The sequence below is a fragment of the Gallinula chloropus genome (assembly GCF_964237585.1).
Source record: "Gallinula chloropus genome assembly, chromosome: 5".
Taxonomy (NCBI): Eukaryota; Metazoa; Chordata; class Aves; order Gruiformes; family Rallidae; genus Gallinula; species Gallinula chloropus.
The window spans coordinates 78760798-78787405 of NC_140090.1; the positions used below are offsets into that span (position 1 = coordinate 78760798).

At 43.4% G+C, this 26608-nt stretch overlaps 1 protein-coding gene across 1 annotated transcript; it reads left to right on the forward strand.

Moving 5' to 3' along the window:
- On the forward strand, positions 1–26608 carry EDRF1 (erythroid differentiation regulatory factor 1; the record flags this gene model as incomplete). Its single annotated transcript, XM_084264649.1, has 25 exons — positions 1–66; positions 1318–1526; positions 2974–3040; positions 3847–3972; positions 4444–4568; positions 5039–5198; positions 6421–6522; positions 6819–6940; positions 7837–7948; positions 8683–8830; positions 8904–9012; positions 9349–9460; positions 11724–11984; positions 13449–13520; positions 13634–13784; positions 15967–16155; positions 17211–17411; positions 17790–18012; positions 19173–19392; positions 19815–19973; positions 20261–20410; positions 21020–21173; positions 21827–21942; positions 22898–23058; positions 25828–26608. 25 exons carry the CDS (start codon positions 1–3, stop codon positions 25997–25999), a joined length of 3687 nt encoding a protein of 1228 aa, XP_084120775.1. The 3' UTR covers positions 26000–26608.

The window sequence follows — 26608 nt, forward strand, 5'->3', positions numbered from 1 at the left end:
ATGGAGGAGCCGTGCGGCCTGGGGGCTGCTGCCCCCCGGGGGCGAGACGCGGAGGAGCCGAAGCAGGTGAGGGCGCCCAATGGCCGGGTCGGGGGTATTGCGGCTGGGGCGGGGGGGCACCGCTGCCTCACACCCTCCCCCGGAGCTGCCGCCCGCCTCAGCCCGCTCCGTGCGGGGCGGCGGGCCCGGACCAGGGGGCGGGTGCGGGGGGTGGGCTGGGGGTGCGGGGTTGCGACCTCAGCCCCCGGTAACGTTTTCAGCCGCCTCACAGACCCGCGTCCTCTTTCCCGTCTGGCAAGCGAGGGCTGTTGTCAGGGCTGGCGTGCGGTAGGGAGCGTGTTAATTATGATTAAGCCTTAATTGGAAGCAGCGCTCGTGTTGTTATGCTGAAGTGCCGCGCTGTGTTTGCATGCGGCGTGCCCTGTGGAGCCGCTTTTCCCTCGGAGTTTATCCGCTCGCAGCTCTCGAGCGCGGCGGCTGCGTGTCTGGCGGCGGTAGAAGGGAAGCGGAGCTGGCTCGCCAGGGCAGGGACGCGGCTGGGTTTAATGTTGGCGTTCGGCGGCCGGAACCGCCACGGCTCCCTGTGGCGTTAGTGGGAGATGCGTTTTAGTTTCGGGCTCTCCGATCCCTCCAGCCTTAAAACTCCAAAAGCAGAGCTTGAGGGAGCCTCGGATAACCGCCAACACGGGACAGGGCCGCGGTCCCTTGTACTCGGCATTGGTGAGGCTGCAGCTCGAGTGCTGGGTCCAGTTCTGGGCTCCTCACCATCAGAAGGACATTGAGGTCCTGGAGCGAGTGCAGAGAAGGGCAACCAGGCTGGGGAAGGGGCTGGAGGGCAAATCCTGTGAGAAGCAGCTGAGGGAGCTGGGGGTGTTGAGCCTGGAGAAGAGGAGGCTGAGGGGAGACCTTCTCCCCACCTCCCCTGCCCTGCCAGGAGGGTGCAGAGAGGTGGGCGATGGTCTCTTCAGCCAGGGGACAGGAGATGGGACAAGGGGCAATGGGCTCAAGCTGCCCCAGGGCAGGGTCAGCTCAGATGGGAGGGCAAAGTTCTTCCCTGGCAGAGTTTTGGGGCTGTGACACAGGCTGCCCAGGGAGGGGGTTGAGTCCCCACCCCTTTGTGTGTTTAACAGAGGGGAGATGAGGTGCTCAGGGATCTGGTTTAGCACAGGACAGGAATGGTTGGACTCGATGATCTTAAAGGTCTTTTCCAACCTTATAATTCTCTCTGTGTGTGAAGCTGACTTAGCATGGAGCAAGCGTGGTGGTCCCAACTGCTGTTACCTTATAAACAAAAGACCATTTTCCCCCTGAAACCAGGGCTCGGTGTTGTTTCTCGGCGGCAACGAAGTGAAGAGCAGCGCTGTGGTGAAATACTCCTCTGCCCCGCCACAGGCAGCGTTCGCCCGTCTGCAGGAGAAAACCGACTTGAAGCTTCCACCTGCCAACTGGTTACGGGAGAGCGCGAAGCTGGGGCCAGCGGGTACAACCATTCTTGGCAACAGCAAGAAAAGCAAACCCTTTTCAAGGTAAATAACACCAGGCTCTGGCTTCTTCTTGGCCTTCAAGAATAGTTCTAATGTTGAACTTGGGCTCTACCCAGTACAAAGTGTAACCACTGCCATAGGATCAGAAAAAGCAACAGCTAGTTGCTTTCTCACTCTACTTCTTCACCCTCAGTTCTTGCCTGTATGCTATAATCTGGTCTCCTTCATAAATGATTAACAAAGCTGGTAATGCTGTTGATGACTGTTTGTTTTCAAATGTGTGTTGACACCTTGCCTAAGATGGTCAGACTGACTTCAGGTTCTTCTTTGGTTGGCTGTTGTTGGCCAAAATCAAACTAGACGGGTTCAGCCAGCTGTTCTGCTTTTGATAACAGGTGGAAATGGAACAAATGTGGTTTCCTTTGAAACTCACAGAGCCAATTTAAAGCTTTTCTGGATCTTTAGAAATGGGCCTAGCTAACAAATGACAAAAGAAACTTCATAGTCATGTCAAGAGGGAACACAGAAGGGAAAATAAGGGGAAAAACCAAAAAGAAGCACCGTTATCTTTCAGTGTGGATGCTTGTTAAATAGTTGGGTGAGTTCAGTGCTTATAAATAGGAGGCTTGAATCCTGTGCTGAACAAGGAAATTCATTCTAAGCCAACTAGTTAGAGGCTTTTAACAGTTTGAGGAGGGTCTGTCTTTAAATCCTCATGCTTTGTTTTGGGGGAAGTATGGTTTTGAGCAGTGTAACGTGTTTCTGAGGGCTTTATGAATTCTTCCTGTTAATTTTAGATATTACATTTGTCAATTAAAAGCTGGCAGTTTAATCTCTCTGTCAGTATAAAAATATAACTTTGGACACTTGCACATCATTTATTTTTCTGGGTCATAGTAATACCTGGTTTAATTTTGAAGAATGATCTGTACATTGAAATAGTCTAAATAGCTTGTAAATTAGAGAGGCCTTAATGAGGGTGGATGAAGATACAGGGATATGTGAGTCACAACATGTATGCCAGCTTTAGAAAACATAAATAAGAGGTAAAATGAAATGAAAGCTGCTAAAATGAAAGTGCTCAATGTGCTTAATGAGAAAGTCATTGAAAACAGTTATTGTTTTTATTGCTATATTTAATTTTAAACACCATTTCTCTTAATTTCCTACAACTATCCTAACAAGCACCTTAAGTAGGTCTGGTCTTCTTGATTTCAATAAAACTTTTATAATGCTTTGAAACTGGATCTAAGAACTTCCAGAAAAAGTAGGAAAACTTGAAGTTTACTTGAAAAACTAGAAAACAGTTGAAAAAACTTTGTACACTGTAAAAATTAAATTGTTCTATTATTCAACTTTAGTTCTCATTGTGCTTGGTAATGTTTAGCTAGACTTTTTTTTTAAACAAATGTCAGAGATTTAATAAGCTTAAAAAAACCAGGTCTCTCATATCACACTGCATGTGTCGTGTCTTGTCTTTTCTAAATAGCTTTGGGATGGCGTATGACTTCATTGACTCAGTTGGAAATGATGTAGATGTCGTGTCTGACTCAGAGGTATGTGTAACTCTTCAAATCCTATCATTTGGTCTCTTAAATCCTTATAGGTTGTAAGGCAACAGAAACCAAGGTAGTCATGGTTTCTGTTACCTGTGTGGAAGAGTAAAGATCCCCTAATGAAACACAGGTAGAGCAACTAACTTTTGCTCTGTTGTTTAAGGGATTTTTTGATCAGTGAATAGGAATTGTACAGGTGAAATATTTCCTGTACTTCTACAAATAATCTTCAGCTGAAATACATGGCTTGATAAATGTCACATACCAGCCTTGCAGTGTAGTTGTCTTGTGTGTTTGAAATTGGTTGTTTTGCTGTAAAGTATTACTCTCTAGATGGTTTCTTTTTATTTTTATAATAGCTTCCCCACCAACCTTCTTCCTTCATCTGAGTTTTGACGTTTGCCAGACTTAAATCTCTGTCCAGATCCCTCTGGATTCCTGGCAGTGTTGGCATTTGGGAGTTGAACATAAAGCTTTTAAAATCCAAACTATGTGCTTGCATTTTTTTGGTCATTTTTTGATGATACCTGGCTGTGATGATCCAGAGGTCCTCCAAAGAGGTTCAAACCACATTTAAGCCACATCTGTGGTTTATACTGACTACTTGGTCTCTTTATCACTGTCAGTTGTGCTCTCTGACCTCAAGAAATGCAATTCCTTTGGAACAAACTCGTATAAATCACAGGTGCTGTATTATTTGCCTGCCCGTTTTCTCCAGCGTTCTTTGCTTACCGTTTCCTAAGAACTGTCTTACAGTGCAATAGAATTCTGTTAAATATTCTCTCTGTTCTCTTTTCTCCTGCCAGAATATTAAAAAGCTTCTGAAGATCCCTTACAGCAAGTCACACGTGAGCATGGCAGTGCATCGCATCGGGCGGACGCTTTTGCTGGATGAGCTAGATATTCAGGAACTCTTCATGAGATCATCTCAGGTTAAGTATTTGCTTTTTAAGTGTGTATTGTGGTCAAAATGCATTATTTCAAGAATAGAATGTGCAGCCAACAATAAAACATGTACCTATCAAAATTCCTAGGACCATATGCAAGTAGAAAAGGTGATCTGTTCTGCCGCAGTTGTTTTACCCACAGACCACATCTGATGGTCTGTATTTTAATCCTACAATACCATAAATTCCATGTCCCACTTTTCTGCAATTACTTCAGTATTACTCTACTATTTTATTAACTTTCTGTGTAACCTCTTACCATGCCTCTAACTTTAAGGAAGCCAACTTTTCAGTAGCTATAGCTTCTGTAGAAGATCTTTTTTCCATAAATTCAAGACTTCAGCTGTGAAGTTATTTTCTGTGTTTCTTGTTGTAGATGAGTCTTCTCAAGTGAATAAGGCACTCTGCTTTGCAGTTGCTTCTTGATACTAATTAAATATTTATGATACTGCCTAGACAGGGGACTGGACGTGGCTGAAAGAGTTTTATCAAAGGCTGATTGATCAGAAGTGGCAAAGAAAAAAGAAGAGTAAAGAGCACTGGTACCAGAAGGCTATACTGTCTAAATTTCTGTATTACAGGTAAACTTATGTCTGCATGAATCTTGAATTATGCACCACTTCCTTTTGCCTACTTTCTTGTTTCAAATAATGGTTAAAATTCCACTATGGTCTGTCTTATTTACTGATTTATCCTTATACAGAAGAAATTTAGGGATGAGATCAGGAAATAACATGTAAATGTTATACAGAAATTGAAGTATTTCAAAGTAAAATTAAAATATTAAAGGATAAAGTAAACAGGGTGACTTGATTAGGTGTGTATGTCAATATTTCTGGGTTTGAGGGAAGCACAACTTAAAAACACTCAAGGTAGATTGACACCTGCTGAATTTGGTAAGAGTTTGAGCAGTGAACATCTCATCAGTACAGCCATCTCTTACTGTATTGGCAAAGTCATTTTCTGAGAACACCACATCAGATGTAACAACTCTGGAACAGATTCTCTTTGCATATTGTCAACTAAACTTCTTAACCTTGCTTTTTGTCAGCATTAATGGTGATGGAGCTGCTCAGCCTGTTCCTTCCACTTCAGAACAGCACCAGGAGGGTCCTGTTTCAGGTGAGAGTGATGAAGCAGGACGGGCCTCCTGGCCAGCTCCTTTTGAAATGCCTTCCTCGTTATCTGAAGATCCAGGTGCCTCTAACCAGGTTAGTGTGTGTAATGTTTTAAATGGCACCATCGTTTTTTGTAGAGGCATAGGTGCCAAAAGGTTTATAGAAATGCTGGTGCAGCACCCCTTGCTGAAAGAGATGAAGCAAGGCATTAGAAAATCCTGGCAGTATATGTGATTTAGCTTATGGCAGTGTTTCAGAGCTCCAAACTTCAGGAATTTTTTTCTGTTGCTGTATTTCTAAATAAACATTCATCTTTGTTGTTATTGAGAAGCAAAATGCTTGGCTAGGAGTAGTCATGACTTTGTCTAAAGGTCAGAAGGCATGGATGGAAGCCTAAGGTTTTGGCCTTTCTTTTGAAATCTGCCACTAAAATCACTGTGTTGTGGCCTTGAATCTATTAGATGAAAAAGAAAATAAAGATCTATGAAAATGTTTGCAAAACAGTTAAGCAACAAATACTTGCTGTGAGATTACACAAGTGGAAGGAGCAAGTTCTTACAGTAATTAAGCAATAAACTATGATTAATACTAGGCCTTAATGCAGGGCTTCAGTCTGTGGCTATACTTGCTTATGAAAACTGTTGATTCCTGTGGGTTTTGATAAAATTTTACAGGAATTGAAGTTGAAAGATCTGCTGTATTCAACTGGCATTGATGTAATAATGACGCTGTAGTTATGCTTGGGCAGCACTATGTCCAATGACCTGCTCAGCTAACTTATGAAGCCTATAACCTGCCTTATTCATAAAATTGCACGTGGGTGTGGTGTAGTAATATCCTAAAGTGGAGGAATATTTCAGTACTTGGAAGCTTCTAGAAAAAAAAGACTAGTCTCTTCCACCCTTTTGAGGAACTGTTGCTTAATACAGCAGCCTGTCATAAAGAAACTGTTGTGCACTTGTACTGTGCCATTTCCTTTAACTTATAAATGAGATACCAGGATAGAGGTTTTACTTCTGGGGACTGATGATCTGGTGCTGACCCTGGGGTAGGAAAAAGTTTCTATAAAAAAACTTTCTGATTTCTTTCCAAAGTCTTTGAGAGTATCAAGTATGAATTTTTTTGTGCTAACTACATAAAAGGAGCATTCTAGTTGCTGGCTAGAGGTTTTTTGTAGTTTAGTACAGATTTATTTAAAGAATTTAGAGAGACAGGTTTTTCCTTGTATGTTTCTATTGTTCAGATCTCTTTTTTTTTTGATGGCCTGACTTTCCCTCAGCAGCAGAATCACTCCTTATCCTTGTGCTTTCCACAGGGAAGTGTGCCTCTTGAACCCTCATATATAGTGGGGCATGTGGCCTCAGCCCCCAAAGAACAAAACCTGACTACTTTGTTCAATGACGGGGAAAACAGTCAGGTATGCTATATGTGAAATTTGAGCTCAAACACCAAACCCCCCAATTTAATCAACCATTTAATTTGGTCTTAATTGGAACCAAGAGAAAAAACTTTTAAGTTCCCTGTAGAAGTAGCTTTTGTGGCCTCTTGTGATCTCAGTTGAAGTTCACGTGAATGCGTAGCGTAGTCCATGATGTGCTGTCTTTTATTTGCTGCTTTTGCTGCTTGTTTTCTCAGAGCTCTGCAGAATGTCAGAGAGAAGATGGCTTTTAGAATAGTGACTTAAAGATCTCTCTCTTTCTCCTCTTATCAAAGGGACTTAAAAATGACTTTGTACGTAATATCTTGTGGACATTTGAAGATATCCACATGTTGGTGGGATCCAACATGCCAATATTTGGAGGTGGGAGATACCCTGCTGTGAGCTTGCGTCTCAGGTGAGGCTTGTTAAGGGGAGAGGCCAGCCTAGATCGACTTAATCCTCAGCCTCCTATTTAGCTGTCTGTGATCTGGTTGACTCTTACTTTTTATGAACAGTTAAAAGAAGCAAATTCATGCTTTAGACTTAAACTGTGATGGCATTGTCAAGTGCTGGAGAACAGAAACAGACCTGCTGCAGTGCTGCTGCACTGGGACTTCTGTAAATAGATCAATTTGAAAGTGTACTGGTGGTTTGCAGCCTTGACTTTAGTGTGAATGTTGAGAGTTAAAACACTTCTGTACATCTGGTCCTTAATTTCATTCTGTTTCTATTTTTGTAGAAGAGAGTGGTAATATTTCCTCCTCCTGGGATTCTGAATTTCAATACCTGCTTGTTGGGCATAAGAACTTAAAACATGTGGCTATAGTGTAGTTCGAGTTCTGACTGTGTTACTAATACTTTATGTTGATTGCTGGTCTGTCTGTTCCTGCCTGTGCATAGGCAAAGAAAGAGCAGAAACTTGAAACTGATGGATTTGGCATGTCTAGGAATTAACAGTACATTGCTTGGCAAGGGATTTTAGTAGGTCTGGTAGAAGGCTTGTGCTATAATTAGTTGCAGCTAATACCTCTGTTCCATTTAAGTTCCTATTGTCTAAGTAACAGTGTGATATCTGAAGCTTAGTGAAGTTTCAGTATGTGTGTGGGCAGAAATTCAAAACTGCAGAGGGAATGTGAGTGTATTCCATGTTTGATAGAACTCATTGTCTGCCTCTGTAATGAGTCACAAGTAATTGTTTTAGTATCCATCTGCTTTCAGGTGACTTAACTCTAAATCCCATTATTGAACATACCAAATATTTTCTGAAGACTAAATAAAGACTTAAATAACATGAGGAATATTTGATTTTAGGGATAACAACAAGCCAATAAATGTGCTAACAGGAATTGACTATTGGTTGGACAACTTAATATGCAACGTACCAGAGCTGGTGATGTGCTTTCATGTAAATGGAATTGTTCAGGTAAGTCTGGCGCTCTGCATTATGCCTGGTTAATCTGTTCTTCAGCTTCTGAAATTGCTCCACTTGTAACATCTCTTTCCAACCTTACTGTTTTGACAAGAAGGTGACAAAACTCCTTTACTGCAGAATGAGAAGTATCTGCACAGCTTGTCACAGCCATCCAAAAACACTGTGTTCTTTTTTCCTTCCCTTCCATGCATGCAAGACTCCTTCCCCAGTGTATGAGCAAAGGCAAAAGTGAAAGAAGTAGCAGAAGAAATCCTTCACTCTTGCATCTTAAAATCTGTGGTGTTTACTGCCAAGAGAGATGTATGATTTTTAAACTTTTGGGTTCACTGCTATTCAGTAGACAGCACATACCAGCTTAGTTTCCCTTGCATCTGGTAGCATGCAGTTGCTTTCCAGGCTGACTAGGTTTCATTGAAGTAATAACTAGATGTTCCACTTTGCCCACTTCTCCCCACCCACTTTTTGTTCTCTATTTACCATGTTTGTCACAGAAGTGATTCCTCTCTACAGATTTTGAGTAATCACAGTGTTTCCTTGAGAGGTAGATGATCAAAATCAATTTATCATGACATTGTATAATAGTAGTAGTCTCTGTTTCTGATAGCAGTTGATAAACACTTGTGTGTGTGTGTGTGTATATATATATATATACACACATGTATGTTTTGGGGCATAGGTAGCAGAAAACCTGTCTAATCTTGCATTTCAACATGTATTCTTTGCAGAAATATGAAATGATCAAGACTGAAGATATTCCCAATTTGGAAAACTCTAATTTTTCTACCAAAGTGATAAAAGATATTGCACAAAATATCTTATCATTTCTGAAGTCAAATTGCACCAAAGAAGGACATACTTATTGGTTATTTAAGGGTAGGTAGATTTTAGATTTATTTTTTAAAAGATTTGTCTGACATGTTGATTAATGAAAAGTCTTGTCTTTCAGCAAGTGGGAGTGATATAGTAAAACTCTATGACCTAACCACCCTCTGTGAAGAGACAGAAGACAAATACCAAAATCCTTTTACAATGCCAGTGGCAATTCTTCTGTACAAGTGAGTTTTTATAATTTTTTTCTAGTTGTTAGGTTTAGGTGCAGTTGTATTTGTTAAGAATACAGGCCTGTATTCTGATGAAAAGAAAATGCATGAAATGAAAGTCTTTTACAAATAAGCTTGGTAAGCCCCAGTCCCACTAAATCAAAACAGACTTTCTGCTTTTCACCATTTCTCTCTGTAAATTATTCTCTTGCCTCATAGACCCATCAAAGTTTCAGAGAGCTACATTTGCAGTATTATTGCTTAAAGCTTTTCTTCTTGTGTTAAAGCTTTTCTTGTGTTCTAGCACAAAGTTCCCCAGGGATTTACTATTTTGTTTAACTTTTCATTTAGAGTTGCTTGCAATATGATGCTGAAGAAAAACCAGAACAAGAAACACTATGGCACCATCAGAACGTTGCTCCTGAATTGTTTGAAGTTACTGGACAATGGCAGACATCCTCAAGTGAGAATTGTGTTTTCTCTTGTAGCTTTGTGTAAACATCCTATTGGTGGTGTCATCATAATGGTTGTATTTCATGTGATGCTTCCTCCTCCCTCTGCATGTGAGAGAATTTATATTTACTTGTGAACTTAGAAATGTATTTATGGTTAAAGAAACCCTGAACTGCTTAATTAGTAGCCTTCATACTGCTGCATGAATCTTTTGGCCTGCTCTAGAAAGGAACTTGTCACTACATTTGCTCTCTTGCCTAGTTCCCAAAGAGCCCTTTTGTGTTTGGAAGCTGTAGGGCTGCTGAAGCAGATCTTGGCTAGACATCATGAAATGTGAACCTAAGAAAACCATAACCCACTTCAACTCTGGAGGTGGCTGAATGTTGGGACAGGGACACTCAGTCTGACTGGATGTGGTCCTGAGTAACCTGCATTGAGCAAGGACACTGGGTTACAAAACTCTCCAGAGGTCACTTCCAACCTCAACTATTCTGTGCTTGGTGAAAGAGCCTCAAACTCTTGACCTCTTCATTAGACCCAGGGACCACCCATCAGTACTTTTGAGATGTTCTGCTCTGTCAGAAGCAGTAAGAGAAGTAAGGAAAAGGAGGTGGGGCTGGATTGACCTCCTTTATTCCAGGTACTTGGGTCTAGTTGATATCCCCAAGGTGAATTTTGGGGGAGTTAATTGCATGTCCTTCTCTGGACACTTAGTGTTAGCAGTTGGGGAAGGCACATCAAAGCAAGAGATTTCATTGAATAAATACACCCTAGAGCTTATGCCCTGTCCTAATCACTCTGTGTGAAGCACTAATGCTGTCTCTTGGCAGTCAGTTCCTTTGTGAGGTGCCTAAACCCAAAAGTTCCAGCTGGAGCTACCTAAGAGTCAGTAAGTGTAAGGTGGGGCCTCAGCACTTCATGTAATTTGTTCATTCCTGCTCTGGGTGCCCAAAAGCAGGGCACTTTAAGGCATCTTTGTGTGTTTGGGAGTTGGGTTTTTCCAAGCTGGATCTGATCTGAGGTTCCTAGCAGACTTGACTCATCTCTTAGTGTCAGAATTCCTCATGGCAGGAGTGTGAGAGCTGCCTGGGCAAGGCTTCAGCCCGCAGGTGAACTTCAGGGAGAAAGAAAAGGGTTTAACAGTTATTGTGAGGATTACTGTTGTATTGTTTTTACTGGCTTGTTTGGTGTGTTTCTGGTGCTCTAAGTGCTTCTGCTCTTAAAGTTAGAGGGGAAGAAGTGTGTGTGTATACCCACTTCTCATCCTGCTGTCTCAGTCCATAAAAAGCAAGCTACAATTACCTCTGCAACATCTGCTGCCTGTGTCCTGTGTGACCTCTTGTGTTTCAGTTTGAATCTCTTATTTGTTGGGTTGTCAGTTTTGGTAGGGTGTTTTTTATTTGTTTAGAGAAGTTGGAATTGATTTCTTCATGCTCTGTATCTTCAGTACTGTGGATGTTGCTGCTGCTACGGGGTAACTTAAATTCTTGTGTCTAATATCTCCTCATTCATCAACCTATTTCAGAACTCTGGCAGTGTATAATATTAAAGTCTGTAGATAGATAAACTGAATAAGCAGGAGGAAAGGAAATGTAGACCCTGAGTGCTTACCTGTACCAGTACATGCTTATTTCTCTGTGCAGCAGGAGGAGAGAAAGGGTAAATACCTCCTTACTGTCAATTCACATCACTGCTGGGTTTTTCCTTATGGCAGCTGTTACTTTTCTTGCCTGAATTAAAGTAAAAGGTGAAGAAGGCAAAAGCTGAACTGGAGTGCAGTGTCACTGCAGTTTGAGAGAATCTGTGAAACTCTAGATGTGAATAAACAAGGCATCTGTTAGGATTGCACTTGAAAGAAGTAAATAGGATGATAAAGACCTGCCTGTATTTCTTTTAAGGAAAACCAGACCAAAACCATCTTGGGCCAGGCTGGCCTGTAGTCCCAACTCTTACCTTTATACTCTCACTTGTAAATTGTGAGATGAAGACCTGGTAAGCTGGGAATTAAAACCAAGTGTGGGCAAGCTTGATTGCAGGGCATACACATGTACAGATAGCTGGTAAGATACTGTCTCCAGCCTGAGCTGTGTAAATATTGATAAAACTCAGTGGTCAAAAAATATAGTTATACAATGTATGTGTGTGCATGGGCTGTATTTACAGCTGATCAAATATGTGCTTGCATGTGCTGAGACATTGTATTGATGTCGCCTCTCAAAAGAAAAATTAACTTGAAAACAAATCCCTTTTTTCTTTCTCTTGTATTATAAAAGATTATTGCTTCAGCAAACTACATGTTATCAGAGCTTTTTCAGCTGGATGAGCCTAAAAAAGAAGACAATACAGATTTCCCTATAAATGGAAACTCTGATGAAAGCTACAGTGAGGAAGAGGAAGAAATGCCAGACAGTGATGAAAATGGTTCTTACAGTAACAGTTCAGATCCACCAGATGACAACAAAGCAGTGGCTATCATCAAATCTGTGGGGGAGTTATCAGTACCAGAAAAATACAAGTCTGTCCATCGAATACGTGTAAGTGAAGCAGTGGGATTGTTTTATCTGGAAGATTCAGCTCATGTAATGAGGTTTGTTGCTCACACTCACTTCTGTGCTGGTGTTGTCTGCAGGGTAATAGGAGCACGAGGCAGTTGCTTAAAGAAACTTTTCATGGGCCTCACATAAAACTGGATGTCCCTGAATTTTACAGTATAGCAGGTTTAATGTAGACTTTTTCCCCTGCCACCTTGCCTGTGTCCTTTAAGGCATAATTCAGCAGAGCTGGCTGCAGACAAGTTACTGTTGTCTTTGCAGCCACGTGTCAGTGCTGTAGGTGACCAAATTTGTGTGAATACCTCAGTTATGTCAGTGTGTTTTCTGGAACAAAATTAACATTTGAGGTTTTTTTTCTGGAAGCATCAGTTACTTCATATCCACAGAGTTAGTCTTTAATTCCCCTCTTTGATTTGTCTTTCTGAGGTAGCTGCTCAGAACACAGCAGTTTGATTTCCTTGATGCTTTGGTTATGGTTACTTTTAGAACAGAGGTGGAGCTTTACTCTGCACATGTGAATGTGTCTGAGGGGACAGCTGGGTGCATAACCATAGTGTTCCAAAACTTCCCTGACGTGGGTGTGCTTCACCAAGGAATCAGCAGAAGGGTGATGCTGCTGATACCTTCATTGTGCTTTCTGTGGGGTATTACTGAAACAGAATAGAGAAACAGAGACTGGGAAGAGGAGTGAAAAAACTGTAGATAAATAGCATTGTACTTCTGATTTACTTATATAGGCACTTCCTAATCATATCCCTCTTGTTGGCCAAACTTTTCTTCCCATGTCTGTGCTGAGTAGCAAAGAATAAGATTTCCTAAAAAGAAATTTGTAACTCATTGCTATCTTAATTTCAACATCCATCAGCTGAAAATGCAACTTGTACAAGTGCAGCAGTACTCCCATTTTCCCTTTCTTCTCCCACTTCTTGTCACAGATACAGTTTTGTTATGTAGCTTTGGTCGGTGGGGCTTATCCTGAGCTCTGAGTGGCCCCTGGGCTGCTCCATGACACACCCCAGAAGAAGACAAAAATATCAACCCCCCCAAAAATCTCCAAGGCACTGAGTTGTTCAAAGGTGATGAAGGTGCACATTGGATGTAAATGCTGAAAAAGTAATCTCTCTATAGTACCAGATCCACTTACTTTGCTGGGTCTGCTTTACAGACGTGCTCTGGGTGTTTTTGTTAGGGAATAGAGGCATCTCCACTCTTCTCTTGGCATTATCTTTGGCAGTACAGGGAGAGACCAAGTGCAGCCCACCAGTTACACCAATTCTTCACTGACATAAAGGAAGGAAATACTCTAACACTTTACAGTGTAGAGTTCAGGTGTTCCATTAACAGGTTACCTTAATGTTGTCTCATTTGCATCTACTAGCCAGTACTTCTGATGCTTTGTATGCTGACTGTTTGTTCTTATTCCTTCCCTGCTGCCCCTCACCCAAGCCTAGCTGTGCCTTTCCCGTCTGCCACGGCACGGAGGAGCGCTGCAGGCTGGTGCTCAACTATGTCCTGGAGGTAACTTTGCCACCAACTCTTCACTGATGCTTAACTCCATACCCAATTCTTGATGTAGTCTGTATTTGCTAAATACTCCTTTTCAGGGTGAAATAAACAATTCCTCCTTGCAGGGCTTGAAGTCTGTTGACAGCAGCGTTAAGAAGGAAGGTGACCTTCCTGCAGCTGACCCCAGCACACCAATCCCACTGAAATATGAAGATGAATCCACCAGTGGTGGTCCCGAGTGTTTGGAGAAACAGATGGCATTGTTTTTGGACAAAAGTAAGTTGTTTTGTTGTGCAAATAAGACCTTTGCAGCGTCAAGACAAACTGCTGCTACTTTATTTTGTCAAAACAGTGTTCTTAGGCAGCAGTGTAATTAGTGACTTAAGCAAAAAGAGTATACAAAAAATTGGAGAACAGTCTGTTCCTTTTTAAATATGAAAAGAATAGCTCATTTGGGGAATTTTCCATATCAAAGCATCTTTTATCAGTAAAGGCATGATATTGCTGGACTCTCTTTAGATGTGGCTTGCAGATGACTTGCATAGCCCCCTTAGTATTTTGGGTTAGGCTATTTTTAGTGTGTGGGCAGCTCTTAAAGCAGTCCTCATTCTTTTACTTAGAAGTTTTGTGAGAAATTCTCCCTTGTGGCAGTGTTTTCCTATCTTATGCTTGCTGCTGGACTGCACGTGGAATGCTAACTGGGGCCTTGTTTTTCCCCCTACCCCTACAATTGTGGGAGAAAGCAGGAGGTGAAGATGGTTTTGTTTGCTTAAATAGTCAAACTCTGAAAACTTGAGTTTTCTGGAGTGTGAAACTGTTGTAAAAGGGTATAGAGAAGATTCTTCTTGCAAAAGTAGGGTGAGAAGTCCTATAATCATAGCCCAGAGAGACGTTTGAGTCCAACGTGTTTTTCCAATTCTACTTTCTTTCCTTACTCCTCCCTTTCCCCTTTGAAAATCTCTAAATAATAAGAAAGCTCAGTTTTGAGTTATACATGTAAGTGCTCTTGTTTCCTTTCCAGTTGTATGGTTGCCTCTTGTCAATGACCTACACATACTGGAATACATTCTTAGTTTTTATCAGCTAAACAACCACAGAATTTAACATCTCTGTCAGAAAACAGTTTTGTGTTGAGGTTTCCTACATTCTAGGCAGTACTGTTGATATGTGAGGCTAATAGTTACCAAGATCTACTGAGAAATTTTACTTGAGTCAGTTCAGCAGGAACAGGGTGCTGATTTCAGCTCTCTGTAGCCAGGCTCTGTCTTCTGCCTTCACAACTTGGAGCTGATGACACATTGCAGTCTCTTGCCAGCTGGCAAGGAGAGTATCTGCATGTTAACTTGTTCTGTTTAGAAACAAGCATTTCCTGGGGGATGTGGGAGGTAAATACTGCACAGATCTCAACCATTCCACCCCACCCCCTCCCCCCTCCAAAAAAAACATTTGATTTCTGGGTCTGTGCTGGAGTTCTTCCCTGAAGCAGCAACAGTGCTACTTGTTAAGTCCTAAGGATTGGATTCAACCTAGAGAAAAGTAATTCAAATGTGAAGGAGAAACTCTGGCTTCTCCAGTATATGGGTTTGTGTTCTGTCATGCAAATGATGTAGCTTCTCAATTGACAACTTATCCTTCTATATGTATGTAATAATTCTTGACTGTTAGACTCACTTCTGAGTGGTGCATGGCTACAGCATTATATGTGCATTCTGTGTCTCTAACTGTGGGAGGTGTTGCTGTATGAGGCTTGTCCTGCTATAAATGTGCAGTTCTTCTAGAAGGCAGTACAGGTAGTGGGCTGCAATTCAGGCCTTCTGGGTCCACCTGTAAGCCAGAGACCCATTTCTGGGTGCTGATACCACCAGGGTGGATTTCTGTCCTTTGGTATGCCAGAGGTCAGTGGCCTCTTCCAGTCTGGTTCCATGACTGCTACAGCATCAAAGGAGGCACCTTATGCTGAGGATGTCTTGAAACCAGTGCAAGAGACACATGGGTTTTCCTTTGTGAAGGACCAGGTTTATCCAGTTCCTTTTGTGCTGGAAGCTAAACCATTGAATGGGGGCTTTCTCATTTTGAGACTGTTCATACAGTAGGGTTTTGATGAAGAACATGACAAATTATGCCTGTAGCTTTCCTGGTCTCATCTCCTGCTGCCTAATAGAATAGTTTTGCCCCCAGCACCTGTGTTTCAAAAGCTGTTTGGAGTCAGAGGTTGGCTGCAGTGTTGCTTTGCTCACTGTGTTCAAGCATCTGACTTTTCAGGTGGGGTATGTGGGGAAAAGTTCCAATATGGGATCCGTTCTGCAGGTGAGAAATGTAGTGGTGGACAAGCTGGTGTAACTCTGCAGAGCTGTAGTAAGGCAAGTTACGTTCTGTGTGTACACTGGCAAAGGTGTATCCAGTCTCTGGCAAGTGTTACAGAGGTGAGCTTTACTGATGAGGTTCTGTTGTCTTGCAGTGGGGTCGTTTCAGAAGGGTAAGCATTCCAGTCAGTCAGGAATGATTCCTGGCTCGTGGCAATACAAAATGAAACTCCAGCTGATTCTGAAGTCATCAAAGGCTTATTATGTCCTATCTGATGCTGCTATGATCCTACAGAAATACGGCAGGGCGTTACGATACATCAAGCTGGCTCTACAGTGCCATGGTAAGTCACTGGAATGTTTGTCATCTGTGCTGCTGCCTGTATGCACCTGTCCTGATACCAAGTGCTTGTGTGAGATCTGCCCTGGAGGCATGCAGCAGTGAGTCTGGCAACCATGTGTTGAGCTAAAGTAAGTGTCTGGCTCCTTCTGGAGGGTTGTCTGTAGTAACTCTCATCTCCATTTGGTAGAAAGCTGCTCCTGTTTTGATGGGGTAGGAAATTTGAATGCAGCTTTGGAGCTTCAGAGCATAGAAGTTGGGAGAGTGGTCCTGGGGTTCTGTGGTCCAAGTGCTCTGGCTGCACATGGATAGCCTTTTTTCCCCCTGGAAATGCCTGGTGGTTCCCACTGCATTTAAATCTCTTCCTGGCTCTCAGAAGCACCAAACTTGCTCTTTAGCTGAATTGGATGCTGCTCTAAAATGCAGTATGTTTTCAGGAGGAAAATGAAAGAAGTAACATCTCTGGAGGTTCCTTCCAACCCCTTCAATTCTGTGATTCTGTTTCAGATAGTACTACAGTAATGAGTAACTGCTCAGGAAATACCATTGACGTAGTACTGCTGTTTTGCTTTCATGTTTGCAAGGCGTGGGGGAGGCTTATACAGCAGGAGGGCCTGATCTTAACACAAAGCATCAGCGTGCTTATCAATATCTCAAAGCATTCTTCAGCTTTCAGTCTCTTAAAGACTTGAGAAGTGAGTTCAAACTGCACCTTTGGGAAACTAATGTTTCAGGCTCTGTCTCACGAGAGTCAGTCCGTAGCCAGTCAGTTTTCCTTTAGTCAAATCTGAGCTGAGCATTTGCAATTACCAGATTCTCTGCTCATCTTGAACACTGTGGCTGCTCTTTTGAAACTGTCAGCTGTGTGGAGCAGCTATGCCTTTGACTTTGACAAAGGTTAGTTCTGAGGAGAACATGTGTTGTCTGCATCCAGAGAGTCAGTGTGACAGGTAGCAGAAAAACCAATTACGCTGTCGGTCTGTGTCAAACCTTTTGATGTTTAATTCTCTTCTTTCCCCCCCCCACCTCATCCATGGGGTTATTTTTCTTTCCTAATAGATACCTACTGCTGCCTGTGTGCCAGCATGCTGCCTGAAGTGTTAGTGTTTCTGTGCCAGTGTTTAACCCTTTGTGGAGATATCCAATTAATGCTCGCTCAGAATGCCAACAACAGAGCAGCGTATCTTGAAGAATATCATTACCAGACAAAGGAAGATCAGGAAATACTACACAGCCTTCACAGAGAGTCCAGGTGCCAAGGTATGATGCTGATAGGAGAGAAATGCTGTAATTCTGTTATGTGACAGACTGAAGTAGCTGTGTTGTGCTTCCTGGAAGCCACGTGCCAGTATTGTTTCTGGGGGAGGGTTTGTCATGCTTCAGTTTTCCACAGGGAAAGCTTACTGTGGTGGAAGGTGGCATGCCTGAAGCCACCATTCAGGCTTAGTGAAATGACTTAAGGGCAGTCCTTATTTCAGTAACAGGTGGATTGTGCTTCTCTCTAGAAATTGGGGGGTTGTTCTGGTGGGGCTCTTGCACTCAGCCTAGAGGAGAACACCCCAAGTGATGACCCTCATAGAGTTCAAGCCTGTTAGGAGCAACTCTTTAACATGCAGGCTTTGCTTTTTTGTTTCCTAGTGTTTGCCTGGGCAACTGACTTGTCCACAGACTTGGAATGCCAGCTTTCCATCAGCTGCAAATGTTATGAAGCAGCTTATGAAATTTTACTCTTCAGTAACTTAAAAAGCCAAAACCCAGAGCAGCATATCCAGGTGCTAAAGAGGATGGGGAACATCAGGAACGAGATTGGAGTGTTCTACATGAACCAGGCTGCTGCTGTGCAGACAGAGAGAGCAGGCAAGTAGTTTGATTTTTACTACTTCCTATTTCATGAAGCTTTGAGAATGATCGTGTTTGCTAATAAATCTTGAGTATTTCTGATCATAAAGACAACATTTAAAGGGACTTCTAGTGAACACTCTTCTGTAGCTGATGCTGTGTAACTAAGTATTTGCCCAGAGTAGGTTACTGTGCACTGTATGCTCAACTTAATTGAGCTTCAGCTGTACAATGGAATTACAGCTTTGGAGAAATTCTTTTAAAGCCTATAGAATGCCTTCAAAAAACATGCTGGAAACCTGAAACCAAACCCATTATAAAAGGGAGGGCATGTTGTGTTCTCAATGTGTTCAGTTTAGCCTGGCATGACCAAAGGGTAAGCTTAACTGAAACATGAGAATAGTTTCAGTGAAGTCAGTCTCTGAAGTCTTTGAGTAAATCTTTGGAGGCTTTACTTCTGGGTTTTTTTTTGTGGGGATGTGTTGGTTGGTTTGGTTTTGGGTGTTTTTGGAGGAAATGGGGGTTGCCTGAGCTTCCTTGTAGAGTAAGGCATTCAGTGGGGTTTTATGTTTGAGCTAAACCACTAATGACTTGTCTACAAGTAAGAGTTAAATGAACTAGGACAAATGAGGTGCTGGTGGCTCAGTGTAAACAGCCCTAGCCTCTCAGATACTGTTTTCAGTGACCTTTGATAAATCAGTATCTGAAGGATTTAAGAGTTGGATTTCTAATTTTGTGTGTTTCATCCCCTCTCTTTTTGCAGAACTCTTATTTAGCTGAAATCAGAAGCTCAAATACTGGCTTCCACTTTGCTGTTAAAGGCACTTTTTACTTGTTTATAGAAGTAACTGCAATACCCTGAATACTAGTGAGGGGGGGAAAAACCAACCTGGGTCTTATCTTGCTGATTTCCAGTGGGTTTTGTGTATTATGTCAGTTCTTTTGGTATGTACTTTGGGTATTAAGACACTTAAAAACTCTTTAAACACTTCAGGTGTTGAGATTCTTTTTTTTAATATATCTGAGGGTTTTCTGAACATTACTTTCCACAAGTTGGGTCTTGAGAATCATTTAACACCCTTAAATTCTAGAAGGTCACTTATGAGACAAGGTAATGGAAACGTTTGTTTGGTATCAAGACCTGGAATGAGCTCATAAGCCTTGTGTCTTAACCCTAGTGAGTAAGAACGTGTCAACAACAGAGCAGCAGCTCTGGAAGAAGAGCTTCTCTTGTTTTGAAGAAGGAATTCAGAACTTTGAGTCGATTGATGACGCAACCAACGCTGCTCTGCTGCTCTGCAACACGGGGAGGCTGATGCGAATCTGTGCTCAAGCCCACTGTGCTGCTGAAGGTGACTTCAAAAGGGAGTTTTCCCCAGAAGAGGCACTTTATTACAATAAGGTAACATCATACTGCTGTTAGTGGCCCATACCCTGGTCTGCCTCTTGCTGTAGTGTATTTATATGTACCCTTACAAGTATCTGTAAGTCTTGGGATAATAACTTGTGATACCTCCTGCTTCGTGTTACCCTGACCCTTGCTGTACACACCTCAGTATCCTTGCTGAGCCTGGATCTCAGTGTTGTGATGGTATGGAGTGCTGTGACACTGAGGTCCTGCTGTGTAACAGACTGCACTACCACAGGGGGGAGAGAAATGCATATTCAGGCTTCAAGTTATGATGAAAATGTAAGGGAAATACTCAACAGTGCTCTGATAAATATTTCAGAATGCTTCCATGAGGATGAGTAGAAGGAGATTAATTTCCAGTAGTTATAAATGCAGGTAGTAACTATGTATATGTATAACTTTGTCACCTGCAGGCTATTGACTACTATCTGAAGGCACTAAGATCACTGGGTAAGAGAGATGTGCACCCAGCTGTTTGGGATTCTGTGAACTGGGAGCTCTCGACGACGTATTTCACTATGGCAACTCTGCAGCAGGATTATGCTCCGTTATCTAGAAAGGCTCAGGAACAGGTAACACTGTTTGTGACAGCAGCTGGAGAAAAGAGCTGCTGTTGTCTTCCTGAAAAACTGAACAGTGAGCTAAATTGATGTTGGAATAACTTCCAAACCTTTATTAGATTGAAAAACTTTACTAAAGTATCTCTTGCAATCCATAAAGTGTTCAGTCACTTGTATGTTATGTGAAGGTTCTACTGAGTGGAACCATAGTACCACAGGCAGATTTAACCCCTACACTGGCACGTGGTGGTGCACTTGTTCCAGTTAACCACACAACATCTCTTTGGTTTATGTTCTAGATAGAGAAGGAAGTTAGTGAAGCCATGATGAAGTCCTTGAAATACTGTGACGTTGATACCGTGTCTGCACGACAGCCTCTCTGCCAGTATCGGGCTGCCACCATCCACCACAGGCTTGCTTCCATGTACCACAGCTGCCTGAGAAACCAGGTATTAGTGCAGACTGCTCAGGTTTTCTCCATGATTAAAGTTTCCATCATGAGTGGAGATTGGTATTTATCTTCCTACCTGTGGTTGGGATATGTTTAGTTAAATGACTTAACTGAAGAATCATGAGGTGGTTTATTAGCAAATCGCTGTTAAACACACTTACTTCTAAGAGCAGCCTGTGCTTTATAGAGTGTGGTGAGCTTCATCATTCTGTCTAGTCCCTCTCATAAGGGAAGTCATAGATGATAAATGCTGTCTTTGGTTTGATTTTGTATCTGAGCTGCTCAGAACTCTCATACTTCAGCATCCAGCCTTCTGCTGGAACATAGCATGTGTTTTTTAAAGCCTTAGTGTAGTGTGTTGCTTTCTGATTATTTCTCTTCCAAATTGTTCTTTATGATGAACTTAGTTCTACTTCTGGGAATGTGTTTGCATTGGCTGTGAAGTTACAGTAGCTTCTAAGATGGGAGGGTGCAGACGTTTAGATGAACCCTTATGAGATGAGCTGTTGGTACCTAGTGTACCACCATCCACAAGGTTTTCCCTCGTGGCTACCCCACAAACACACAAGCTCTCTGGTACTTACTATGTCCTCCTCTTGGGGTGCAGGTTGGTGATGAGCATTTGAGGAAGCAGCACCGGGTCCTGGCTGATCTCCACTACAGTAAAGCTGTGCGACTCTTCCAGCTCCTGAAGGATGCCCCCTGCGAGCTGCTCCGCGTGCAGCTGGAGAGAGTGGCCTTTGCAGAGTTCCAGATGGCAAGTAAGTCTGGCTCTGCCTGGCTACAACAGCTTTCCACACTGCCTTTACCTACTCATTATCATTTTCACATGACTCTGTACTTGAAAGCAGAAGAAATCTGCTGCTCAGAATGGAATTCTCTTTGAGAGAGGAAAAAACACGTTTCCAGATTTCAATGAGGAGGGGCTGCAGTTTAACAGGGTGGCAGCTCAATCATGCAGCCATTCCCTCATTCCCCCAGCAGTGGGATGGGGAGGGAATTGGGGGGAAGGTAAAGCTCCTGGCTGGAGATAAAGATGGTGTAATATGAAAAGCAAGAGAAGGAGAATGATAACAGAACATACAAAACAAATGACACACAACACAACTGTTCACCCCCTGCAGACCACTGATACCCACCCCCTGGCCAGCTTCCTTCATGGATACAATGCCCTGGGGGTGTGGGAAGTTGAAAAGCCCTTGACTTGATATAAACGTTGCCCACCAACACCCAGACCATCAGTGTGCCTGAAAGGCAGTGCTACACCAGCTGCTAGGAAACTAACCCTGTCCTAGCTGAAACCAGGACAGTAGGCACTTTTCTCAGGAGACTCTTTGGATGGGGAAGAAAATGCGATCTGTAACACAAGCCATTTGTGTCCTTGATTTTTTTACTACTTTATTTTAAAATCTAGGTCAGAACAGCAGTGCTGGGAAATTAAAGACTTTGTTTGGGGCTCTGGATGTAATGGCAAAAACCAAGGGTGCCTTTCAGCTTATCAGAAAGGAGCTTGTGGCAGAGAGTGAACAGGTAAGGAGGAGTCAGGTCGTCTGAGCTACTGGTATCTTTTGCATTCACATAGCACTGGTAAAATAGCAGTTATGATGCTGCTTGGTTGCTCTTCTGTAGAGCTGGTCACTTCAGTAGTGCAGACAGGGTTTGAACCTCTTGCAGTTCACTTCTAGCCTTTAAGTGGAAGTAGGTAAGTAAATTGAACTTGCCTGTGTTCCTCTAAGTGGTGCTGAAATTCCACCTTCCTCACCTGATGCTGCAGTAATGGGGTGTGGAACAGACCTAGAAGCTGGTTTTGGTGAGTTAGAACTAGCAGTTTCCCCAGTGCTGCCACTTCTGGCACTTCTTGAGGTGCTGATTCCTGGAGAAAGGCTTCCCCTGGTCATGCAGCTTCAGTAAGGGGCTTTCTGTAATACCACAGAAGTTCAGAGATACTGTCTGGTGTTCTGAATTGCTCTGCAGAGCTGGAGTAAATGGTGGTTGTACGTGGACATTGAGGGAGCGGTGCTCTGTTAGCCCTTACAAGCCTCCTTTAGGAACCTAAGGATGCATGTACAATATAAAAGTGAATTTTCTCTATGTAGTACACCTAATATTGAGTTGTTAATATATCAAAGGAATTTGTAGCTAGTGTTGATAGGTTCCCCATGCCTAATAGATAATTACTCACTGTATTTGCTGATGTGCTCATCCCGTACTGACAATTGGAGCAACACATGGAGCACTCAAGTCATAGTTCCCTGGTACATGTAACTAAAATAACTGTACATATGTGTAACACAGGCAGTCAGCACGAGGTGTATGCTGTGAGCTGGCTGTGAGCTAATTACTGAAACCTCATAAACTCTGTCATAGCAATTGTGCTGTTGGCACCGCTGCTGCTATGAGCCAGCTCAGCCTGCATGGGTGGCTGGCTGGCTTCAGTGCAGTGCATTCTAATGGTGAAATGCTTCATGCTTTTCTCTCTTCCTAGATGGGCAAGGAGAATCGTGCTGAGAATCCATCACCTAGTGATTCCTCTACCAGCCTTAACAAAGAAGAAGTGTTGAAACTGCTTGGCATCTTTGAGTCCAGAATGTCATTCCTCCTCCTCCAGTCCATTAAACTCTTAACGTCGACGAAAAAGAAAGTTGGGTAAGTTGAACCTGGAGATGGGTGTGTAGCTGCACTTACCCATAAATCTGTACAAACTATGTGCTCTTAAGCATGCAAGAGCATGTGGTATTTGTTCTTTGCTGGAGGTGACTTGTGTGTGGAGAAGATACGCCATGATCCTCTGAAGTTTGAACAGTTTCTGTGGGTTTTGTGTGTAAGGGAGTAAGTGACCAAGAAACTTCTGCCTCAGCACACTCAGTGAAGCTTTTTCCCCCCTCTTACCTCTCCTGATGGCAGTCCAGGGCTGAGCAAGGACAAAGTCAGGTTTGAATAGCTGTATCCAACTAGGAAAACAGTAGTTTGTGATCATGGTCTAAATCACACGGTGTGTTTCTGAGTCACTGATCCTTCAGTGTACTCTGATCTCTGATCTCTAACTCATCCTTTATAGGATGTGAATCCCACCTCCTTCATAGATAGATTCACACACAAAGGCATTTTAACTGGAACTGCTGTAATTTTGCTGGTGTACTTCTCACTGTCTCTCTTTAAATCAAACTGAGTGTTCACCACGTGTATGTGGTGTCCTTTACCTTCCTCATGTTCATCTGCCTCTGTGGCAGAGAGCTTGGAAGTTGGTGGGGGAGAAACTACTCTGTGCTGCTGATCCTTTGACACATCTTGCTGATAAAGATCAGAGGCAGCATAGTTAAGCACAGAGAATCTCCACAATGAACATGGGTATCACAGTTAATTAGGAACACTGTAAATAGAGAAGGAAGATACTCACTGGCACAAAAGAATTTTCTAATGCTTAATGGATTGTGGTGAAGAAAGAATGTTCTGTCATTTGGCCAGGCTTCAGAACAATGTGGCTTCTCATTTTTACTGCCCTTCAAGTGTTGTTGGGCTTAAGGGCAGCAGTGTAACTCTGTACACCAGGTGCTGAAGCAAAACCTGCTGCTGTTGGTTAAATCTGAAGGTGTATAGTCGTGCTTTTGGGATTTGGAGAGTGTATGTTATTCCCTCAAAAGCAGGTGTGTTTGCAGGAGCTGCAGCAGCAGACTACAGGCACTTCTAATGTAGAACATGAGCTCCTGAAAGTGTGGTGTTAGTTCCAGCACGTGCTTCCAGAGCATCCTTTTCTTGGTGGAAACTCTAGTCAGAGTTCCAGGCTGAAGGGCTGCTTTGCACGTGCTGTTTTGGTCAAGGTGAGCTGGGAGTGAATTCATCCTGTGCAGAAAGCTGCCTGCTCAGAGTAGGAGACTGGTAAAATAAAGCCACAAAAAGCTGGTTTGCTTTCTTAGCTGTGGATTAGCTGCCTTGTTTGGGACTTTAGCTCCTTAAAAAAGAGCTTCCACAAGATGGCAATCTGAATATGTGAAATGCAGAGGCCTAGGGTGTAACTTCTACATAATCAAGTAGATGTCCAAGGAAAGGAGTGACCTGGAGTGGTGTTATCTTGTAATACGGGTCAAGGGTGGTAAGACAAAACCTGCTTTCTGGCTTTGGCTTCATGGGATTTTTCCCCACAGCCAAATTTGTTATCATTGTGTTTTGGAGTGGGGTTTTGTGCCACAGATCCCCAACAAGGAATGTGTTACAGGGAATGCTCTGGCACTGGAGAATTGGTCTGAATCACAGCATCACTAGGTTGGAAAAGACCTTTAAGATTATAGAGTCCAACGTTCCTGTCCTGTGCTAAACCAGATCCCTGAGCACCTCATCTCCCCTCTGTTAAACACACCCAGGGGTGGGGACTCAGCCCCCTCCCTGGGCAGCCTGTGCCACAGCCCCACAACTCTGCCAGGGAAGAACTTTTCCCTCCCAGCTGAGCTGACCCTGCCCTGGGGCAGCTTGAGCCCATTGCCCCTTGCACCATCTCCTGTCCCCTGCTCAAATGGATTAAACTTTTCTAGACAAATGCAGATTGAGGCTAAGTGTGAAATTACCTTTCTCTTAACCTTATAGTACCTTGTGTGTGTTTCCTCAGCTCTGCTCTGCAGCAGGAGAGAACTCTGCCTTGTGTTTAGTGCCAGGCTGGGGAGGAGGGAAGTGGTCTTGGATGGCCTTTGGCAGCTGATAGGAGAACATGTGGTAAAACTCTGTGTATCCCAGTGAAACTTGCTGCCTGGTACTAAAACTGGATGGAATTGGAGCTTCACCCTCCATGAGAGAATGTGTGAGCAGCACTGAACTGGGCTGTGTACACGGGAGGCAGGAAGTAACACTTCATCCTGGGAGTTCCTGTAACTTACCCTGGGAACACTTTGTACTTCAGTGACTTGTATCAACTACCTGTTCTGCTTAACAAACCTGTCTCACTTCTGCCAAGTGGTGTCAGTTTAATTGGCTTCACCATTTCTTGGCAATTCCTGAAGCAGTTGCAGTTAGACTGGATGCTGCTTGCACACACACAGACTCTTACCTTACTCATGGTAGCAGTGAGAGTGTTCGTCCTTTCTAGTTTGGGGTCATTTATTGGTCGTGGACATGAAATATAGCAGTGCAGGGTGGCAGAGAGGAAGGGTGACAGCAGAAGCACGTGTGTTAAGTCATTGACAGTGTGTGTTACGTGGAGAAGATCAGTGGGAGCTTGGACTGCAAAAGGCAAGAGAGGAAAAGCTCTTCTGTGTGGAGGTGTTGAGCACGTTAAGTCCCTGTGGCAGGGACGTGGATGGATGGCACTGAGAGGATGAGGCCAGATGGGGAGAATGATGTCTGGAGGGCTCAGCAGGGATTGTTCTGGTACCTTGCAGAATGAAATGCTGCAGTTGGGTTAACTCCTGTCTCCTGGTCTCTCTTCAGGGGCGCTAATGAAGAAGAAGCTGCTCTGAAAACCAACAAGCACGTGTACTCCCTGCTGCTGCGAGCCAGTGCCGACAAGAGCGCGGCTCTGCTGGAGCGTGTGGAGGTCCTCCTGAGCCTGCTGGAGCAGCTGGCGCAGGGCAGCGGAGCCGCTAGCGGGGGAATCCAGTGACCCGAGCGCTGCAGGAGCAGCAGAAACGGGGCCTTGCTGAGCGCCGGGTGCTGCCGGTGTTCGTACTGACAGAAGGTGGCGGTATCGCCTGGGAAAGGATGGGAATTGCTGCTTGTTATCCCGTGGGGAGCTCCAGAAAGGTTTGGGTACCGGCCTCTCGCTTGCAGTGGCCGAGCTGGGGCTCTGGGTACAAACGTACCTGTTGTTCACGGTGGAGAAATTCACGGTTTGTCTCTTGGATAATGGGCTTTGCAGTGATAGGGATGTTTTGCATAACAGTGTCACTTCACAGTTGTTGTGGTCTGGTAGTTAAGGAGGTGGATGTTGGTGGTGAGGCTGGGCTGGGGGCTTCTCTGGAGGCTTCAAGAGGTTGCACAAGGAGATCTCTGTGGCCACACAGACATGTTACTGCTCCCAGGCAGTCCTGCACAAAGCTCTGTGCCTTTCCTGCTGGATGCAGAGGTCAGCCACCCCTGGGCCATCTCTGCCTGGGAGGTGGATGGTTTTAGCCCTGTTTGGGTTGAGTGATTCAAGTATTACCTTTTTTTTCAGACTTGAAGCTGTGAATAATTGAGAGCATATTTTTAAATAAAGATTTATTTATTAAAT